Raw genomic sequence first — 23,020 nt, 5'->3', positions numbered from 1 at the left:
GATCGTTGTCGGTCTACCAAAAAGCTGTAGTAACACGGTGGTTAGGCTAGTTGGTTTTTTATTCATAATGCATAGAAGTTTTGCAGCATGAACAAAAAGCACATACAAGACAAGGAAGAAACAAGACAGGACATCGCTCTACCAATATTGAAGGTGGTTTGAAAAGTGCTCAATCCATTCCGTAGTAATCTCGAATGTGTTTACACTATATGGCACGCCAGACTTTGCGTCGACGAGCGTCACTTCGACGCAGTAGTTTGCACAAGAAAAACTTAAAAACGGTGGAGCTTATGACTACAGACGGCTTCTAAGTAGAGTGTTAGGTTCCTAAATAAGTAAAAAAAAACGGCGTCAGGACGAATTTGTTTTGCAATAATTCCAGCTTACGTTATGAAAGCAATACAGATCCTTCGCTCGAAGATGTAACGGGAGACAGCAGGCTGAACCGATAAATATAAAGCAAGGGAATGCTAAGGCTCTACAGCAAGGCGGATTGGGAGTTTAAATGGGGAAAGATCTGGTGACGATTCGCATGCGGGAAGGGTATAATAGCAGACGCTCTAGTATTTTCGACTGTATGTACTTAGCAATAAGCCTGTTATACGTCAGTGGTGCAGGCAGGAGCTTATTGGTTTACATTCTTTTAATGGCAGTTCCACCATATTATATGTATGTACTTAGCCCGACAGGAGAAAAGAGAGGCTGCAACTTGGCAGCCTATCTGCAGTCATGCATATTCGCATTAAGCGTCTGCTTTCTTTGTTCTGGTTTAAATTTTTTCTACTCTTTTGCTTCGACATTTCCACCTTGTCCTACAAGCCGGACCAACAGTGCTGTTATAGCGATCAGCTTGTTCGCAATTCACGCCTGTGGAAAGTTTCCACTTAGTGGTGTTGTAAAGGAATCATCGGTGCTTAATTGTGCCACGGAGCCCTCCATTTATACTTCGCAATGTTGAGCTGTTGCTCTGCCCAGACATGATTCTTTGTTTCGCTTGTCCAAGCAGCCAAGTGCGATGTTGTGTGTTTATAAGTTAGTCTCTAAACAGAGGCTTCGGCTGCGAGCCCGCGGCATATACGTAACATGACCGTGAAAGCCCACTGAGATATCTATAAATGATGACAGCCTTGATTACGAAAAAATCGGACATGGGTTGACAATTTCCAAGTATCCTTGTTTACTTTCTGCGTAATTTTCTACCATTTTTCCTTCGCTTGATTACAGTCGGGAAAGCACCGAGTGGATCTGCTGCGCTCGACGAAGATGCACATGGAGCAATATGAAAAAAGACGGGCATGCTCACTGACCTTCAATTTTTAATTTGAGCAAACGTTTTTATATGTTTTGGTCGTCAGGGAAGATCAGGGAGCCTTGCTGAAGAAAGGCATGCGATGAACAAGCCTGGTCCGAAAAGCATGATATTTCGCGCCGCAACTCAGCAGCTCTTAAACGGCGTAACTAGTTGCCATACTATGTTTCCTCACATATGATGCCAAAATCTAACCAGCCTCGGTGTTGGCCTGTCTACTTCGTAGCGGTCTGCCAAAGGTTTCATCTGGTTCAACAGCAGGTGCGCGAAATGTTTCATGCATTGCTCTTACCTTTCGTTACCTCACCGCATGTGGCACGCAATAAATACGCCGAATAGACCGCGGAGGACGCTTGAAGAACAGCGATTGAAATCCCACTTACATCAAATATCCATAGAAGTCGGTAAGACGTTCTTGTGATGGCAAAGAAATATACAAAATATTTAGCTGTAAACGCGAAGCACTGATGCAGATACAAGTAGCACAGGTCGTAAATGTGGCAGATTTGGTGCGACACATAAAGAGGACGCAACGGATTTGCCTTTCACCTGCGGTTTATAAGACGTCTTCTTTTAAGATACGGTTTGAGGCACCATTGCTGGTGTAATTGGCTGGGATGAAACTTCATACTTTTCGACAAGTAGCACTCTTAAGCAATGAAAGAGCTTACGCTGAACGCCCATTGTATTCGCAGTCTCCATTTTATTGGTACCGAGTTTTGCCACAATACACGCCACCGGGCTGTTATGCAAAAAAAAAAATCGTAGCACTTGATGCGCTGTGTCTGCTGATAAAATAACCCGCATTACTAACACTTCAGTGACTTGAACCTACAAAGCTCTAGCTTCCGCCGTCTCATGGTAAGAAATTTGCTCAAAAATGACGATAAAAATTGTACACAGGATCTATCACATGTCGCCTGTGAATGTAACCTAAAATGTGTCGTGTGTCCGCAAAGAATAGATAATTATTTCTGTGGAGAGGCATATGCCATGTTCAGTGCCATTATCACACGCGTGTATTTATGAAGAATTCAATTCTATTGTCCGCAGATGTGCTGTTTGAGGCTCTCAGTGCTTGAACACACGAATGAACACAGAGTACAGTGAAAGCCCTCAGCTCTTCGATGCGTACGCATGTGACGGTCCAAATTCCATTTCTGTATCGCCCGATAGGAACACACTTCACATTTGTAGGGTTTTTCTCCTGTGTGCCTACGCCTGTGCTCAGCTAGGGTGCGACGTGTAGCCGCTGCATAAAGGCACTTGTCACACTTGTAGGGTCTTTCGCCTGTGTGCGTACGCTTGTGTATTTCTAGGTTGCCACGTGTAGCCGCTGCATAAAGGCACTTGTCGCATTCGTAGGGTCTTTCGCCCGTGTGCCTACGCTTGTGCATTTCTAGGTTGAAACGTGTAGTCGCTGCATGAAGGCACTCGTCGCACTTGTAGGGTTTTTCGCCTGTGTGCGTACGCTTGTGCTTTTCTAGGTTGCCACGTGTAGCCGCTGCATAAAGGCACTTGTCGCATTCGTAGGGTTTTTCGCCTGTGTGCGTACGCTTGTGCATTTCTAGGTTGAAACGTGTAGCCGCTGCATGAGGGCACTTGTCGCACTTGTAGGGTCTTTCGCCTGTGTGCGTACGCTTGTGCACATCTAACTTGCTACGTGAAACAGCTGCAAAGGGGCACTGGTCGCACTCGTATGGTTTCTCCCGAGCGTGACATGACATATGGATTTCAAGGTCGTGGGACGTATCAAACGCCATTGTGCACAAGGAGCATTCAAATTTCGCTATTCCGTCGTGCCATTCTATGTGTCTCACAAATTCTTCATATTTAGTAGAAGTGTAGGGACAGAGGTTGCATCTGAACGGCTTTGCTGTGAAGTCAGGGCTCAGATACCCAACAGAATTTTCTTCATTCGTAGCCAGCGATGGTCCCAGGTGCTCCCAATTTGTGTGGGTTACATTTCCGAGCTCAGTGGTCGACGGCGATTGTAGGACAGAAAAAACGAGACTGTCCTCTGGATTGAATACAGCCTCTGAAATCAAAGTTGATAACAATTGTACGTTAGGGAAAATCTCATATTATCGTTCCTCCGCGTTCTCTAACATATTTAGCAACGCTTCACAAATGCCATACCATTTGGAATTTGTACTAAAGCAAACTGATGCTAAATAACCAATAGCGTATGGACAACGAAAAAAGTCACCATATCGACGACTACTCAAACTATTAGTAGACTTTTCAAGCGAGGTCATTCAACCTTAAGCCGTAGTGTGCGCAAGGTCAATGCTGCAATTTGTGCTGCCTTTCTTTCAAACGAAGGTCTGGCAGCCCTCCGATGTGGCCAACTTTTTTCGCCACCGTTTGCAAAAAGAAAATTACGATGTCTGCGGCGGAGTCTGATGTTTGCGCCCTCTTTGAAGCTCAATGCAGCAGATATGTCACTCACAACGCGCTAATCTTGTTTTGTGGCCACCCTTAGCTTTAGACCGCACATTTGCTACATTGTTTTGAAGCACACAAGTTTTGTTTTTCTTTATAGGGTTCACGTTTCGAACCAACTAGCGTAATGAGGAACGCCGTAGAGGAAGGGCTCCGGATAATTCCCATCGCATGGGCTTCTTTACTCTTTATCGTGCACTGACATCGCGCAATCCAAGGGCCACCATCGTTCTGGACCCGTCGAAAACGAGGCGGCTTACTTAAGAGAAAGGCACTCGCACTTCGTTCTACTAAAACACTTCGTATTTCAGATCGACACTTCCTATTTCAATTTTGAAATCAGTATGGTATGTGAGCAGATCAATATGCACGAGTACAACATAAAAAACTAATGGAAGTCCGAAATTCGTACGAAATGCGACGAATATACAAAAGGACGAAATGGTTTTAAGCGGGGCATGTAATGGGAAGGAAAGATAACCGCTGCTCCTTAAGGGCAAGGAAGTGGATTCTAAGAGAAGACAAGCGGCAGAGAGGGCGGCAGTAATTTAGGTGAACGGGTGAGATTAAAAATCTTTCACGCATAGGGTGGCCGCAATTACCCATAGGGTTGATTTGGCAAGCCCAAGAAAGGCGTTATCCTGCAGTTGGCGTAGTCGGGCTAATTATGCTGATAACCATACAAGCACAAAAAAAATTGGCAGTCAAGGCCCCAATAAAAGCAAACGTGCACACTGTCACTATCAGCGATATCCAGAAAAATGCAGTGTATGCAGTGTAATCAAATGCAGTGTAATCATCAGCAAAATGCAGTGTAATCATCAGCAATCATAAAAGAAAAATAAACACAATAGAGTACACAAAGAACACACCTGATTTATCTCGGTTCGAAATAAACATCCACTTATTTAAGTGCCAACTGCCAAAGGGTGTGCAAGCTAGAGGGCAAGCGTAAGTTTTCTGTGCAAACAGGACAGTTAATTTTAATTTATTCTTAGAGTAATCTCAAGAAACAACTTTTCTGAAGTTTGTGTTTTGTCGAAAAATGGAGCCCTCAGTCGTTAACGTAAGTGAGAATGGCGTGGCTGGTTCAGCTTAACTGGATGAACGGAAATGTCTGATCTGTAATTTTCGTAAAACTGGGATATGACCACAGAAGATATATTATCAGTGGCCGTCATTTCGGATCATTGAAATTTTCTATTAATATTAGTTTTGAATAAAAATGGAGCCATAACTGTTTCAAATACCTTGGTGGATACCCGAACTACGCCATAAAGGAAGGCGATAAAGGAGAGAGTGAAAGAGAAGAAGAAAGAGGTGCCATAGTGGAGGCCTCTGGAATAATTGCCACCACCTGGGGATCTTAACTTGAGCTGACATCGGTTGCACGTTGAGTACAACCGGTTCTCTAGGCTCGAGACTGTGAAAGAGATCTGCCTCCCCTCCTCCAAATTCTCCTCACCGTTTGTCACTTGGCGGTAGCAGTCGGGGTGATAGTCCATGGCGTTTTTCTTATTACACGTGGGGGTGACTATTCCAGTGAAGGGCGGTTGGTTACGTACGCCACCAGTGCGTATATTGGAACTCGGCGATGATCCGTTGTCTCCAGGTTATGCCCTGTGGACACCTGCATACAATTGAAATCACACCAGCAAGAAACACCATAAGGCTCTCACATGTATCCTCCACCCTCTCCAGTTTTTCACAGTAGTGCTGGTGGGGAATCCTGCCAAAGAAGTTTTTTCAGATAACGAACACAGCCTTATGACGGATATACGAACAAAGAAAAAAATACTAAGCACCTGCATAGGTAATTACAACCTACTCTGCTGATCTGATTTTCTCTTTGGATACCATTACTGGCGTTCTCTTTCTGAAAGCTCGAAAGCTTTAGCCTTAGTTTAGAGCCAGATTTTTTTTCCCTGCGGATTTATTACACAGGGCTTTTTTCAAATCAGGTCTGCGCTGCGCAGCTAAGGATCGGCCCACTCTAATGCACCACCGGAACGCACTCCTGTTCCAGAGCCTTCCTCTACAAAAATGCAATCAAAATGTATATAGTCAGCACGAACGCTAATCTCGGGACAGGAGTAATAATAATAATAATAATAATAATTGGTTTTTGGGGAAAGGAAATGGCGCAGTATTTGTCTCATATCTTTGGACACCTGAACCGCGCCGTAAGGGAAGGGATAAAGGAGGGAGTGAAAGAAGAAAGGAAGAATAGGTACCGTAGTGGAGGGCTCCGGAATAATTTCGACCACCTGGGGATCTTTAACGTGCACTGACATCGCACAGCACACGGGCGCCTTAGCGTTTTTCCTCCATAAAAACGCAGCCGCCGCGGTCGGGTTCGAACCCGGGAACTCCGGATCAGTAGTCGAGCGCCCTAACCACTGAGCCACCGCGGCGGGGCAGGACAGGAGTACTTCCGTAGAGACTTTAAGTATGAGAATACGGCGGATAAGAATAAGGAGGCGCTTATAAAAGCCGGCTCTTCTCGCGAGTAGGCTTCACATAAAACCGCTGCCGTCGTTTGGGTGTGTGTTGCAAACAGTTGAATTGCTGCTTCTTGATTTGAAAACAAATGCAATATTTCGCTTGCATTTTGCCAAAAGCCGCTGTTATTTTCTGTATATTATTATACACGATCTATTAGTGTTGAACGGCGCACAATGATTTCAATCAAATTGGAGATTTAGAAAATTAAACGAAATATATTCTCTTTCGCTCCAAATTTAAGTAGCGGATATTAGTTCCGGCAGGATATGTTGTTAAAGGATCAGGAGAAAGAAGTGAATTTGCTCCGAAGTACTGCCCCACATAAAATTCCATACAATGCGTTCAGCAATGATTTGAGCTTGAAAACAGTTTGTTTGAAAGCTAACTACATGGCTACCTATCTACGTGGCTGGAAACAATTTTGAAGAGATCAATCATCATTTGTTACTGCACTAACTTGAATAAATAAATAAAAAATAAATGATCATGTGCTCTCATGTCTTGCCGAAATAGGGCGGATGGAACAGAGGTCAAGTCTTGTTGTTAAGACCTTTCTTCGGAGTCCGCACTCCGAGAATAAAAATGCCGCCGCTGGAAGAAACACTTAAAAGTGCTGCTGATGGTAAATTTTTGGTGGCGTAAGGCATTTGTGGCCAATGATGACCATGGCACACAGTTTTTCTTTGTACTCAAGGTGGGGTCAAATGACTATTTCCCAAGCATTTCAAGCTACAGAAGCCGGGCATCAGGCAGGGGAAAGCTTGTACCAGTTCTATCACCAATATGTACCCTGCAGCATTGGGGACCCAATGGGGATCTCCGACATGCGGTAATGTATTGATATTTGCCACTTTAATACCAGCTGTTGATCGCAAGATATAAAATCTTTCTGCTTACAAGTACCTCATTTCTGATGTCCATCACTGCTCATATCGCCGACTGTCGGTGCCGATTGGATGAGCAATGTTTCTAAATTTCGGCTAACATTTTATTAGATAAGAGTAATTATGAATATTTTCCATAATTTATATATGCGCTACGCCGGTTTACTGAAGGTCTAGTGGGGCCGACTTAGATTTTTGCAGCAGTTGGAAGAAGACGAAATAAAAAAAAAAGACTGTACTCTTGTCAAGCCCCGCTATAGAGTTGCACTCGTGTCTTGGAATAAGTGTACTCGCTGACTGTGTCGAAATACGCAGCCGATATAGCATAAGTATATGTAGCAAAGTGTTTGCGCACCTTCGTTAGGAACAATTAGAACGCGTGATATCGTCTCTGATAAGTGATAAATAGGCAACATAAAAATTTATACCCAGGAAATTCAAGGTGGGCAGAAAGAGGTGCTCTTTCTGTCGTCCTTGTAATTCCTGCGATGGTGATTTACTCTGTTCAAATTTATAACTTGAAGAATCCACCTCTGCAGCAAGAATTATTTGAAGGCGACCTAAAGCCGGTTTAAACTTAGATTTTGTTCCGCCTTCCAAAATACAGAAAACGGAAAGGCGAAGGTAAATTAGTGAAGTGAAATTAATCAAGGCTGCCATAATAATTTTGATTTGATATGTATAGCACTGCGCACATCTACGAAGTCAATGGCGCCTGCTGACATCGACGCGGTCAGCACAAATGATCACTTCACTCAAATCTCAGTTGGAAGGTTACAATACTGCAGTGCAGAGTGCACTAGATGGATATCGCATCTTTAAAGCTTTCTTAAATTTCTGTGAACAAAAAAGCAGGTATTTCTTTGCCATCATAAATACTGAATCGATCGGTCCGAAAGCACTTCTACAATTTGAATAAACACACTTGGGTATAAAGAAAATTCGGTTGGACCTTGTTATAACCAAGTAGATGGGGACAAGAGGTTCCTTCGTTATAACCAGTGTTTGCCGATCTTCCAAGAAGAATTGTCTTTTCATTGTTATATAATTTTGTGGTAAAGTGGTACGTTACATGAGGTTCGACTAGTACCATTCTCGCACAGGTATTCTAAGATAATGATACGACCAGGCCAGATTTAAAATTATCTTGGATTGCGTAATTGGAAGGAATACCATAACCACAGACAGCGTATCTCATTTTCTAACACCAGTTCGATTTACCTGTTAACACTGCGCATTTTGTACTGAGGTCCTGTCTCAACATTTATTCGTACACTGCTAAGCTCTCACGCTATTGCTGAATCACTTGGCTTTGGATCTGCCAATGTTAAGAGCCCACCGGGTGTTTACGTTCACCTTAACAAAAGGCTCCTCTAATCTCGGTTCGTTTCAGTACAATTTAGGTAAAAGACAGGTCTGCATAACATGAATTTCGCACATGTCCATCCGCAGCCAGAAGAAAAAAGCGCGTGGGTTTATCAAAGATGAAAAAAAATGGTCGTTTGATGCGGATCACTGAACACCAGCATCAGTAATTGTAATAAAAACAATCGCTTTTTTTTTACTTTCACACCTCCAGACAATGAGGTTTTCATGTAGATATTGATACTTATGCTCGAGTGACTGGTGCACTACAAAAATGTAGCTGAGCTCGTCAATCCCTTTTTTGTACAAGACTTAAATTTGTTAGCTTATAAATCTGGTCGCACACTGTTCCTGAAAGATGAAATCATGCAGACAGGAAATTTCTCACGTGTCCCACTTGTGAATTACGCGCTCAAAATAGTGTGCGAGCTTTTACAAGTTTGGACGTTGGCAGAGGGCGGTTTGAACTTTCTATTAATAGAGTATGCACGCGAAACAGAGAAGACTTTTTTTTCACTTGCCACTGCAGGTTCAAAGCATGTACGCCTAGGAATCTGCTTGCATGCATCGGATTGGCGGCAGAATACTTCGAACACGAGTCAGAACATCAATCGGGCCGATTTTTTCAGGAAGCTTCCACCGTTTGGTGCAGTCTTTGTCAGAAGCCGTTGCACAGAAGTCGTAACTGTGAATGAAATTTTTTGGCACACCAGTACGGAGCAAAAGCAATGTACTCGGCCGCAAGTGGAATGCAAACGACGCAAAGGATGTTAGCTGTGAAGAGCTGCTGTACTCACACGTGGGCTCCTCAGAATTTCCTCTCTGGTGTCCTGGTCCCGTCAGGTCCTTCAACGCGAAATGAGCGCTGCACGACACGTAAAAGCTGCGCGAGTGAGTAAAGGCTATCGAGCGGCTGGACACTGCTGCTAAAGCGGACGGTTCGACTGCGCCACCCTCCTGGCATTGCAAGGTCACGCCCATGCTGCGTTGCATTTCATGTGTCGCCACCTAGTAGGATTTATGTGAACCGAAAGGCGGCGCTGCATATATGCCAATGGGGAACTTTGCGGTGAAGTTTGCGTTGCCGATTGCAGCGCCATAACACACTGCCTAGCGAGAAGAGCAAGCAGTTTTGGGTAGTAATTTTAGTACTTTTCCGCGCCACCTTCACACGCTTATTGGCCTGAGCCTCCGCGCTCTGACGAAGGCGCACGTGCCGTGCGTCAGCTATCTGGGCTATGCCGAGAGAAGCTAGGCAATGAATGCTGTCAGCCAAACGCGGGTATCTAATCGCGCAGAATGTGTTCTCGCGTTTGCAGCGCCCAAGCGGCTGACAAAAGCAGCTTTGAATCACCGAATGGAACAATTGCAGTTTCACCTTGGCAGCGCAGGTTCCCCAGTGTTGTTTATCGGCACTGTGGGAAAAGTAGATTTTAAGGCGGTAGAAGTACCCAAGCAAAGGTTATCCGATTGGTGGCTGAAATCAAGACAAGAATAAAATTTCACATGTCATGGCAAGGTCGATTGAACCACCGCCCGATTTTGTAGGTTCAGCCTTATCCATCCAACCATTCATCCTTCTGAATCGCACTATGTGCGCAATTGAACAAAATGCCCATCTCTGAAAATCCACTGCCTCAGTGTGTTCAAATGACATATATTAGCTGCGTCCGTATTGTTAGCAAGGTTAGTTTCCATGCTGAGACGTGAATTTTGACAAAAAATAGTTGACAACAACATTAGCTTTGAAAATCCTAGTGATGTGCAATTCAGAGTTGCTTGGCGATTGGGCTATGCTGTAAATTTGTTTGAAGGAAAAAGCCTGTTGCATTGCACCTTCCACAGAAAAGAAAGGAACTTTAGGTGAAACCGGCGTTTTAAGCTGTAGTGGTGTGGTGTATTGAAACGATTATATTGATTTCTTCAACATTAATGGAAACCAATTTTCTGGAAACTTAAACAATTAGCTTCATATTCCTAGTGTGAGTTTGATTTCTTTTCATATCTGTGGTATTCCCGCGATGTATCTTCTGAAAGCCTCGAGACAATTGCAGATTAAGCTCTTTCTTGATAAAATGCGAGGCTTGCGAAGCTTTTATGTAGCACACATATACCTTGAGTGCAATACTGACCGCAATACATCTGAAAAACTGCTATCAGTACCTTCAGCCGATCCTATTGTATTTCTGATAAAGACATAAGCTGCTAACCAAATGATACTCTAGCGTGGATTTATTTAAAGCTAATTGAAGTCAGCGATGTTAATATCACTGGTAACATCGTAGCTTAAGTGCGAACCCTGAAAAAGATCCTGACTTCATAACATCAAACCCAAAGCTGTTCTTAACTATTTTCGTTTCTTGCTGCAGAATTTAGTCGGCTGCCTCTGCTCTTGTCCTCTACTAAATAGTATGCGCTTTGGAGAGGCATTTATTTCCCAAGCACAGGGATTAACGGACGTTTGAAGCTGGACTTCCTGCGTTCGAAGCGGGAATATATACAACAAAAGAGGTGTTAGTTTTCGTTAAACTGAAAGAACCTTGATGAACTTTGTTATTTTAATGTTACCTTTTCTGGACTATATAAAGTAACAGCACGTATTAAAACCGCTCGTCCAGAAGAGGCACGCGATACGGCCGCGTATCAGCGAAGCTAATAACAAGGGCCCGACAACAGGAGCTGTCGAGCACGCGGACCTGTTGCCTTTCTTGATGGTGCATTTTCCTTAAGAATTACAGTTAAGCATTGCTGCGTCGGCTCGAGGATCATGCGAAGTGGAGCTGCACTAGTGCCTCATGAGAATAGCTTGCACTTCAACAGTATCGCAGTGCATTTTACGCTTTAACACGTGGTTTAACGCAGAAGGAGGCCGCTATGAACTGGTCGCATTTTTACAGCTTTTCTCGAGCGTGAGTTCGGCCATTCTTCGTAACGTCTGAAAAGGAGGCTGACTAGCAGAGTTTCCAGGCGAACGGCTGTAGGTTCCTTGGGTGGTCTGCTGGCGACGGCCAGTCTGTTACTCTCCTGATGATAAGGGTGGCTTTTGCTAGTTGTATTACCTCCTCTGCAATACCCGTCTTCTTCCGTCTGCTTCATGAAATGCAATGCCATAGTGTTGGCCTCCGCACACACAGCGACAGTTCTCTCTTTGTGAACAACTTTTCCGCATTACATAGTTTCAGTGTTCGTGTCCTCTCGCGTACTTCTATTCCAAATGACGCTTTCAGGGGCAGCAAAGGTTAATCAAGGCTGACAAATTACCACGGAGGTGAGCAAGAGAGGTTTGACTAAAATAGTGTCGTACGTCTCTCAGTGCTCCTAAGTGGTGTCTTAACTATTTGTCTTTGAAACCTGCACAAAGCTTCCTCTTCCTATAGATACTCTTATCGCTGGCGAAACGTCGTCTGCGGGTCAGGCGGTCGTCTCTGCTCCCACAATGACTAAAACTGCTTACGGTAGAGCAACAGCTCAGGCACGCCTCCGTTTAAGCTGCGAACGTTCACCTATTTTTCTTGCAATGCCGCTGTCGACAAGAAATGAATTTTTGTTTTGTGGGCATCTGCAGTAGCCTTGCGTGCTTTCACGATCATGTGAACGCTTCATATCGGGTGATAAGGTACCGTCATCGATCAAGCATCATGGCAGCCACTTTCACGACTGCGCATACAAACGGCAGTTGCCTCGAAGGCCTTGACCGTATATGGCACTGCAGCCTATGTGTCGACGACAGTCAGTTCGAATTCGATTGTGTGCTGTTTTATTTATTTATTTATTTACAGAATACTGCAGGCCTTTCTGGGCCCTAGCAGGAGGGGCAATACAGTGCAACATGAATATACAAAAAAACAAAGAAAATTTGAAACACAAAGTAAAATAAGTTTGATGGCGTCAATCTTCTATTTTTTCAATGGAATCTATGTCACATAGTGCTGTTAAAGGTAAAGTATTCCATTCAGTTACGTTGCGAGGGAAGAAGGAGTATTTAAATAGGTTAGTTCTGGCGGTGAATGGAGTTAGTGAATCAGAGTGGCGATGTCTTGTTGGTCGTGGAGCGGAAAATGGCTTGACGTAGGGATCCGGGCACATTGACAACTTGTTATGTTTGAGAAGAAAAAGAAATTTTAATCTGAGAATTTTACGTCGTACCTGCAATGTTTGAATTCTGTGTGCTTGTATTATGGCAGTAGGTGAATCGGTTGAACGGTATTTTGAAAAGATGAATCGAATGGCCTTGCGCTGGATCATTTCAAGCGCTTGAATGTTAGTTTTAGTAAATGGGTCCCAGACAATGCAAGCTTATTCTAACTTGGGTCTGATTAATGATGAATAGGCTAAAAATTTCAAGTCTGCAGGAGCATGCTTCAATTTGTGCTTGAGGACACAAAGTTTACGAAAACCTGATGCACATACGTTACCTATATGTTTGTTCCAGCTTAGATTATAAGTTATCGTCACGCCAAGATATTTATATTCAGTTACCTCCGAAAGTGGAAATGATGGAAGAGCGTAAGGGTAAAAAAGGCTGTTTTTTTTTTGGTTAATCTCATAAATACGGTTTTCTGAGCGTTAAGTTTCATGTCCCACTGGTTGCACCAATCCAGAATATTCTTTAGGTTTAAATTGAGTAATAGTTGGTCTTCACGACAAGTAATTACATTAAACAAAACACAGTCATCTGCAAATAGCCGGATTTGAACGGGATGAGTAACTGCTTTTACAATGTCATTCACATATATTAAAAATAACAGGGGACCGAGGACACTTCCTTGGGGAACACCAGAAGAGACAGGCAGGCTGTTTGTATAATGGTCGTCAATACTAACAAACTGCTATCGGTTAGATAGGTAAGCTGAAACCAAGTTAACTATTAATGAGGTTAACTATTATTTGAAGCTCTCATTGCTTGAACACGCGAAAGAACACTAAGTACAGTGAAAGCCCTTAGCTCTTGGATGCCTAGGCATGTGACGGTCCAAATTCCCTTTCTCAGCCATCGAATAAGTACACACTTCGCATTTGTGGGTTTTTTCGCCTGTGTGTACGCATGTGCCAATCTAGGTGGCCACTTTTAGCCGCTGCATATACGCACTTGTCACACCTTTAGGGCTTTTCGCCTGAGTGCGCACGCGTATGCTGAACTAGGTGGCCCCTTGTAGCCGCTGCATAAAGGCACTTGTCGCACGAGTAGGGTTTTCCGCCTTTGTGCGTACGCTTATGCATTTCTAGGTTGCCACGTGTTGTCACTGCATAGAGGCAGTTGTCACACTTGTAGGGTTTTTCACCCGTGTGCGTACGCTTCTGCTAGACTAGGATGCTAAGTGAAACAGCTGCAGAAGGGCACATGTCACACTTGTAGGTTTTTTCGCCTGTGTACGTACGCTTGTGTCGCGCTAGACTGCTAGATGAAACAGTAGCATAACTGCACTGTTCGCATTTGTGTGGTTTTTCCGCAGGGTGGGAGGACATATGCCTGTTAAAGTTGGTGGCCGTAGCAAACGCCATTGAGCACAGGGAGCAATTAAATTTCTCTCCTGGGCCATGCAATGCGATGTGTCTCGTAACATCCTCATGTTTCGTAGACGTATACGGGCCGTGGGGGCCCCACAACCGCTCTTTTGTTCTATTACGGTACAGATACCGGACGGAATTTTCTTCATCAGTAGTCGGCGAAGGCCCCTGGTCCTTCCAATCTGTACGAGCTACATTTCCGAACACAGACGTCGACGGCGATTGTTGAACAGAATTCTCTGGAAGGAACTCGGGACTGGATACAGCCTCTAGAATCAAAGTTAATGACAACAGTACGTTAGTCAAAATCAGAAATTTTTGTGCCTAAATGTTTGGCAACGTTTTCGTGCAATGATTTAAAAATGCCATATCATTTACCCATTGGCTAGTTTGGCTCTTTGGCTGATTAACGTGCACGGACACTGCGCAGTCTAAGGGCCTCCAGCATTCCTCCTCCATCGAAATGCGACCGGCGCCGAAGTGATCGAAGCCACAGCCGAGCACCATAGCTACAGAGACAAACACCACAAACGTGGCGGTGCACGTATAAGAAAGGCAGTTGCACTTGATTCCATTTAAACACCTCACAAATCATATTTCGGCTTTATAGATTGGTATTGTACACGAACCGATCAATATGTCTAGGTCTTTCGCACGACACCAAAGGACGCCTGAAATTCGCACGGAATGCAAGTAATATACGAGCATAGAACTGAAGAAATTGATTTCCAAGGCCTGAAAGAAGTAAAACTGCACACTATCAATGTGAGTAATCATCAGAAAATACCGAATAGATGTTCATCTGCAAACTATGCAAATCCTCAGAATTAACGCAGGGGAAAATAAAGAAAAAACAGTACGCAAAGAATACACGTAATTTTCCTGAGTACCAAATATACATCAAATTCATTTTTGACCATCCAGCTAACGGCACGCTGCAAACTGCGAAACGGACCGCCCCCCGAACTCCTCACCGTTTGTCACATGGTTGTCGTATTCCCGCCGAAAGTTCATGGCACTTCCTGTTAGGGCTTGTGGCAAAAGCTGTTCCGATCTGAGGGCGGCTGTTTAAATACACCACCCGTAGGTAAGGCGAAAATCAGCGATAAGCTCTTTATTTTTTTCAGGCTACGCCCTGTGTACACCTGGGAACAATGAAAATGAGAATTTTTGAAAACTGGAATTTTTGAAAAAGACCCCTTGCGCAAACTGTTCACGCGGAATACGAGCGGCTGAAAAGCATTTTCTAGCGTTGCCTGCGAGACAGCCTGAAGAGCACCTGGTCGTGTTCCCGCATTTATGTCGGAGCTAGTGGTTTCCATTCCCGCTTGTATGAAATAGTTGAAGTAAAATACACTTTTTCGGGTCTGCGGATTCGTGACACCAGGAGTACTTAGTCACATGAATACACCGCTCCGTTTTCCCGTCATTACTTTTCTCTTTCTTGACGCACAATCATGAGTCGATCCCAACCATAAGAGAAGCAGCTTTATAGAGAGCGCGCCCTTGTCCAAGAGGAGAACCCATCGTTGTAAGAAACAGAAACGCTGCTCCAAGAACTCGAATTGGTGACTTTTTGAAAGAATCCACAGGGGCACTCTCTCCAAGAGCGCGCTAGTCCTTTAACGTATCCAAAATCTGTAAACATCATCCGTCTCTCACATGCAGCCTCTGCATTCTCCAGTTCCACACAGTTCCGCTGGAGGCGAATCGCATCAAAATTATTTTCACAATACGGAAGAGAGCCTTCTCAAAGATATAGAACCAGTGGGAAGAAAGGAATGGTTAAGCACTTGAATAGCGAATTACAACTTGCTGCGCTGGAACTGATTCTGTATTTCCGATTCACCACACAGTCTCGCTGGTGGTGAATCGCATCAAAAACTATTTCAGAGAACGAAAAAGAGCCTTGTCAGAGATGCAGCAACAGTAGGAAGAAAGAAATGGTTAAGCACTTGCATAGCGAATTAGAACTTGCTCTGCCGGAACTCATTCTTGTCTTTCCGGGAGCACATGGCTGTGGAGAGGCCAGGCGTTGGCGTTATGGCTTTTTAACTGAGTTTGGGCTTTCAGAGTGAGGATGGCCGCGATAGGGAAATAATTAAAGGTGATCCTACACAGAGAGTTCCTGTCATGGTCAGAAATGCCCACTTCAATTTGGAAGCCAGGCCTTCGATATATACCTCCAATGACATGAGCACGCCTCGCCAGATTCGCTGCAGGACACGAAATCGGATGCTATCGACTCAGAGTGTGTTCCACTCAATAGGCCGTCTTGCACCGGAAGCATAGAATCTGCTATCATAGGATAGTGCTGAAAGCAATAGGTAAAAAAAGTAGGGTCGAAAGAGCACTAAAAGGCAACGAACTAAGAAGGTTACCACATCGCCTTTCCCACTTTCAAAGAGATAGAGAGGAAATTAGTTTGGCACATAAATTGCTGGGAAGGATTTCTGCATGTAGGAAGAGGTATCCCGCTCGTAAGAGACAAGCTCAAGCAAAATCAGAGCACGCTTATGTTATTTTACTGTGTGATGGTAGAACTTGACATGCTTGAGAACCTATCCCGAGTTGCATAATTTTGACGCCGGACAGGAGTTATGAAACGCAGACCAGCTGCCGAATGTTTTGACATCGCAGAAATGTTTCCGGCACGCTCCTAATCTCTAAGCCTTACACTATCTGTAAGTGTCTTCTCTACGAAGCCCGTCATGGATAGGATGTGCATCTATGTAACTTGTATTTTGCTTTATGTTTTACAAAAAAAATGACGTAAATGCACTGTAAAACGGCAACGATATAATGCTTTCAACCGTATCTTTATAATAAGTGTATGCTCTATGTCAAAATGAGTAGTCGATACCATAAGCATAACCATCAGTGTTCAACACCTTCCTCGGGGACAATTACAACCCATAGTGTTGTCTCTGATAATTGATATGTAGGATACTTCTGAATATGAACGCCACGATGCACAGTATCAATTGTGTCAGGGAGGGAAGAAAGAGGCGCGGTTTGTGTGCTTGTATTTCCTGTGGTCGAGTTCTTCGCGCCGTTCCTGGCGCATAAACCAAGTTTCGCTGCAACTGTAGCTGCAACTATTACTGCAAGGCAATCTGAAGCCAGCTCAAGCGTAGATTTTATTCGGTTATCACATATACTAAAAAGAAAGGCGAAGGTATATGGGTGAAGTGAGGTTGTTGAAGCCTGCCGCAGTATTTTGTATATTTTTTGTATACCCTTGCTGCACCACTTTGAAGACAGTATCGGACGTTCAGCACACCCGTTCGCTCATTCAAAACTCAGGTGCGCACGCTGGAATACTGTAGCGCAGAGTACTTGTTATTTCCCTCATATTCTATAATCTTTTTCGGAACTTCGTTATAGCCGGTGTTAACCCAGCTTCCAAGAAGAATCGTAATTCTTTACTTATTTCTCTTATTTCGTTACAAACCGTTTTAGGTTATCATGAGGATCGACTTGGCAACGGGAATAAATTACCACCACCAGCAATGTGTGCGAACGAAAACATCGATCTTCCCAAACAAGGATTCAGTTCAAATGAAGGAAACCAGTAGCCACTGAAGACGACTAGCATAGAGTAATTGGATTGGAACCGACTGTAAAGCACAGGACGCGAAATTCCGAGGTCGCAGATTTCAGCGGTTGTTTTGTAGTGATAGTTACATTACGGTAGCATTTCGAGCCTTCAGCGTGGCGGCGCCGCCACGCTGTCACGTGGTTGGGCACGTGGTGCGGAATAGCTGCCGGCAGCGCGCAGCGGTGGCTCATCACGTGGTTCATCACGTAGTTGGTCATGTGACCAAGTTCCACTCAGCCAGCTGTAGCTATCGCGTCGCTCGAGGTTTAACTAGAGCTACAACTACCGCGTAATATCTATCAGCGAGGCAATTGAGCTACGCGGGCAGAAAACGCAGCACGACAGTGCCGCTCGTCGCCGTCGCCTGGGCTTGTGCGGCCGAGCGTTAGCTTTACGCCCGGTGAATAGACAGCCAGAAAAACTGCGCTTGTGCACCTTATACTTATCGAAAAAAGCGCAACGAGTGGCTGCATTTCATATCTTCACACTTTCTTACTAATCCGCGGGGAACTCCTGCCAGATTCTTCAACTTCGGCCACCATACTCGGCCACGGCGGCCAAAACGCCGCGGCTTTCACGGCGCACATAGGCGAAGGCATGCACGGCACGTGCCGCTTTTCACTTACGGGAGCACTTGACTGCTCAGAAGAAACCACACTCAAAACATTAAAATAGCATGTTTATGAGCGTAACTAATAAAGCAGGGGTACATCGATATCTGTTTCCTCAACAATCAGAAAACGGGTGCCACGAGCAAGTCCGCTTTCATAGGGATCACTCAGGTCGCGTAGTAAGCTGACGGCTTCCGAAAATAAAACACTGAAAATGCATCTTATTTCGATCAGCTAAAAAAAAGAAAACTTTTCGAGCGACCGCCGTCCACGGTTTGAATGCAAGCACTTCAACAGCGCGCACCAGACAACGCTGGTCGGGTACGCCGCTCTCACGTCGGCGATCAGAGGTTGCCAGACCAGCAAGCAGTTCGCAGAAGAAACGGAAAAGAATTCGTTTTAAAAATATTTACTGCAGAGAATTAACTGAAATTTGGGGGAATTTTAATTCTACAAGTTGAGAATTAAATGCGATAAGCAGGGTATGCGTGAGAATAGGCTGTCATGACCCCTTTAACAATGCGTTTTACATGCACACAGTGTTTAACATGCACTCGACCTGGGCGCGCCCGCACGTAGAAAGCGTGGACAGTGCTTCACAGCGTTCAGTCACATACTCGGCCACCAGCTTGCACTAATGCAGTAATAACGCCTCGCTCCTTGAGGTGGTATTCAATATTTCTGTCGTGCGAACTACCACATCAATCGAGCTAATTTCACAGCGATAGCAATTAGTGCCCGGAATGTCCGGATCCCGGCATCGCCGGGCTTCTACAAAAAAAGAGAGATAAATATAAGTAAAGACTATGAGAGAGGAGAGAAGAAGCCTCTTAAAGGTAAAAATTGATATGTTTTAGTGCTGGCAATTACTGGTTCACTGTAGTTTCATAGGAAACGAGTGAGTAACGTCCTCGCGAAAGCGAAATAGGGTCGTTTCACGAACAGCAACATCGCTCCTAACACTTCAGAGCCCGTCTACATAAACGAGCACCAATGTCCAGCACTTAAAAAACTTCTAGCATGACTGTTAAGAAGTACGAAAAGAGTTGGAAGTCCGTTTGGAAAAGCAATGGAAAGATCTACGCAAGGCAGGCCGATGGCTTGCGGGCAGTACAAATCCTCAGTGAAGCTGACATCGATAAAATCTTTTCAGACCAGGCTATGGTTGTGTCTTCATCTTCTAACAGTGACTGAAGTATGTACAGGCTTAGCTGCTTGCTCAAAAGGTAACAAAAGATATACACAAAATGTCAGTACAGCTCAATTGGCTCAAAAGCCTGAAACCTGGTGGCACATAATCTTTTCTTCACCTAAATGCCCGTTCGCTGAAATATAAGCATGATGATTTCGAACTCCTGCTGAATTCTGTAGATATCAAGTTGGATGCTATTATGGTATCCGAAACCTTGAATACCGAAGCTTTCTGTTCGTTTATCATCCGGCTTATAATAGCTTTACATATTGCAGTCCGCATAAAAGGGGCGGTGGTTTGCTGGTCCTTTTGAAACATTGTTTTAACGTGCATATCGTCGAAGAATATTCTGAGTCAAATGAAAATTACGAGGTATTGACTGTTCGTGATGCTTGCACATTTTTCACCGTGGTTTATCGTCCACTACACGCAAACGTCGCAATTTTTTCGCGTTTTCTTGAACATCTGTTTGACTTCATATGTTTGAATAAGTACTCATTATTTCTTGGTGGCGATGTAAACATTGACATGCTTGTCAATTCAGCCTGTCGAACTGGTATGCTGTCTGTTTTTGATGCACATGGCTTTGTTAACCTCATAAATGAGCCCTCACGTATAACATCATCCTCGCAACCTCTAATTGATGTATTTGTTCCAAATGTTGATAAACCTGCAATCCCTGGAACTCTTGCATATGATATTAGCGATCACTTTCCTATTTTCGTATTTATTCAGGATAAATATGCCGCCAAGACAGACAGCTCACCTCCCTTGCTTTTTCAAAACGTCACAGATACTTCTTTGAACAGTTTTCGCACTGATGTTCAAGCTCACAGCTGGAGTCATGTTCTTGAAAAAACTGATGTCGATTCCATGTATGACGCTCTCGTGTCAGATATTACAATCCTGTACAAAAAACATTTGCCGTACATGTCGCGCGTAAATAACAAAAACTCACGGAAGCCATGGATTACAAGCTATTTTATAGCTCAAATTAAAATAAAAAATAAGCTATACTGCAACCTCGTAAAATCAAACGATGCGTCAGAGCTTCACACGTTTAAATCATTCAGGAATCGCTTAAATGTCAAACTTAAGCATGCCAAGCATCAGTATTTGAAGACGCATTTCAATGATACAATAAAAAATACTGATTTGCTGTCGAAGCGTTTAAACAGTCTTCTACGATGCAAAAGACAAACTGTACTTATAATCATGAAGGTGGGTAGTAGAGATGTGACTGGCAAGGCGCTCTCTGATATGCTGATTGATCACTTTATTGGTGTGAGTGCCTCGAGCAGACTGCCGGCAATAAGTTCGGTCCCAATTGCCGGACGAATTTCAGTCAGTAATAGCATGGTATTTTTGCCCACAACTGCAACAGAAATTACATCTACATTTCAGGCAATTAAAAATTCTAAATCACTGGATGTCAATGACATGCAGATTTCTCCAGTTAAGTCTGTCCTTGATCTGACTGCGCCTGTCTTATGCCAACTATATAACCTGTTTTTAGAATGCAGCTGTTTTCCCAGGAACATGCAGATTGTAAAAGTGGTGGCTCTAAACAAAGGAGGTGATAAAAATAACATAAATAACTTTGAAGCCAACTCCGTACTGCTTATATTTTCAAAAGGTTTGGAAAAGATAATGCGCACGCGTCTTTAAAGTTTCCTAAACAAATTCTCTCTGATCTCGCTGTATTAGTATGGCTTAGCGAAAGGGAAATCCACGTAATCAGCACTATTAGATGAAAAGGAACTCATCACTGACGTCTATGAACGCAAAGAACTTGTACTAGGTCTGTATATTGATTTTCAAAAGCGTTTGACTGTGTCTATTATGAAACCTTATTGTCAAACCTGGAGGACTACGGAGTGCGCGGAAGTGCAAATCTTCTTCTTTCTTCATATCCTCATAACAGGTGCCAATATGTAAATCACAATAATCATAATTCTAACATAAAAAGCATCCCTTCCGGCGTACCGCAAGGAAGTATATTTGGGCCTTTGGTATTTATATTAATGATATTTTTTCCCTGCATGACGCCATATCATGCATTGGTTACGCGGATGATAGCTACGTTTTTCAGAGGGGCAAATATTGATGATTTAATTTACTCTGGAAACCATGCACTGTCATTTGTTAGCGACTGGTCGCAAAGAAATCATTTACGGTGGAACACTAAAAAGACACAGGCTATTCTTTTCCGCACTAAGAACACAAATGTTAACCCCGAAGGCAAGATACTTTTGGACGGTGTGGAAATAAGTATCGTTAACGAAATTAAGACCCTTGGCGTAACATTTTCCGCGACCATTACGTGGAATAAGCATGTTGAAGTACTCTGCAATAAACTTAGCAAGGGTTTGCGGGATACTAAACAGACACCCCACTTCCTACCAACCGCAGTTACGCGTAATTTATAACGCATTGTTTCTGTCTACACTGAACTACTGCCATCTAGTCTGGTAAACTACATCTAAGGAAAACATAGAGAAACTTAAAATCTGTCAGAAACGTGCATTGCGTTCAATTGCTAATATTCCATGTCATGCGCATACTTCTGGTTACTTTCATCACTTTAAACATCTTCCCATAGAATCCATCTATCTTTTTGGTCTCACGTCTACATATCGCTCGTCCGTTTTGGTGTGTAATCGCAGCTTCCTGGACCTAATAAATATTCGACAACACAATTCCTTCTAAAATACTAGTCAAAATGACTCATGGGTTGTGCGTTTCTGTCGTACAGATTATGGTCGCCCATCCATTTCTTATCACGACGCTGTTCTTTTAATTAACCTTGCGGCCATCGATGTCTGCCCGGAAAAGATATCCAAACGAGCAGTTTATGCTCATTTTCTTGCAGCCAACGCCTGATAAATTTTGTATGCTCGTGCTTGTACTTTTTGGTGTTCCTGATGTTTGTTACTTGTTGCTTATTTTATTGTATCCTGTGTTTTTGACTGCCATGAAGGGCTCTGTACTGCTGTACTGCTGCACTGCTGCACTGCTGTACTGCTGCACTGCTGTACTGCTGTACTGCTCTACTGCTGCAGATTCTTTTTCTGAATGGTGTTGAAAGGTTCTTTTATAAGCATTGCGTTTAAGTTGAAGTGTATTTAACGAAATCTGTTTATAACTTTTTGAAGCTAAATGTGTTTTTTCTTTTCAAACTGCTGCCGAATTGTACATGACAGGGTCGGGCTTCGTCAAGCCGCAATCTTGAGGCTTTTACCCGCCACCCACTCTTTCTCCTTGATAGAGAAAATAAAAGATTTGATTTGATTTTGATTTCATTACCTCGGCGCTATGTCTGATCACGCGGCATCATCCACTACAGCGCAGGAATAATCGCTCTACTTGATGGGACCGCACAAGTTCTAGTATAATGCTTGGAAAAGACGGCTTCCAGGAACTAGAACCCGAGATATGTTGGAGGCTTACTGAACAACCAGCAAAAAAATAAAGTGGTCCCTGTGCCAATCCAGCTTTTTGCTAACGTGAGTCGATTGTTCTTCAGCCAGAGCTGTCCATATAGCGGTAACCCTCATGCCAGTGATTAACGAACAACATCCTAACAAAAGTAAAAGAAAT

The 23,020-nt window shown here is 43.7% G+C and overlaps 1 protein-coding gene across 2 annotated transcripts in view; it reads right to left on the bottom strand.

Annotated features, from left to right (window-relative positions):
- Positions 1-2,000: 2,000 nt before the first annotated feature.
- The window catches only part of LOC144124741 (uncharacterized), a 204,207-nt gene continuing 183,187 nt past the window's right edge, over positions 2,001-23,020 (bottom strand). Inside the window, exons 1-3 of one of the 2 annotated variants that reach the window (XM_077657601.1) lie at positions 9,306-9,671; positions 5,220-5,384; positions 2,001-3,347 (exon numbers count right to left, since the gene is read on the bottom strand). In XM_077657601.1, the coding sequence (XP_077513727.1) occupies positions 2,350-3,347; positions 5,220-5,259 (1,038 nt within the window). In that variant the 5' untranslated portion in view covers positions 5,260-5,384; positions 9,306-9,671 and the 3' untranslated portion in view covers positions 2,001-2,349. Of the gene's footprint in view, positions 3,348-5,219; positions 5,385-9,305; positions 9,672-23,020 lie in introns of those variants that run through there. The other variant, XM_077657600.1, reaches the window with a different exon arrangement.

This window comes from Amblyomma americanum, chromosome 3, assembly GCF_052857255.1.
Source record: "Amblyomma americanum isolate KBUSLIRL-KWMA chromosome 3, ASM5285725v1, whole genome shotgun sequence".
Classification (NCBI taxonomy): Eukaryota; Metazoa; Arthropoda; class Arachnida; order Ixodida; family Ixodidae; genus Amblyomma; species Amblyomma americanum.
The sequence above is the reverse complement of the archived record's forward strand: the minus strand, read 5'-3'. Positions and strand labels throughout refer to the sequence as shown.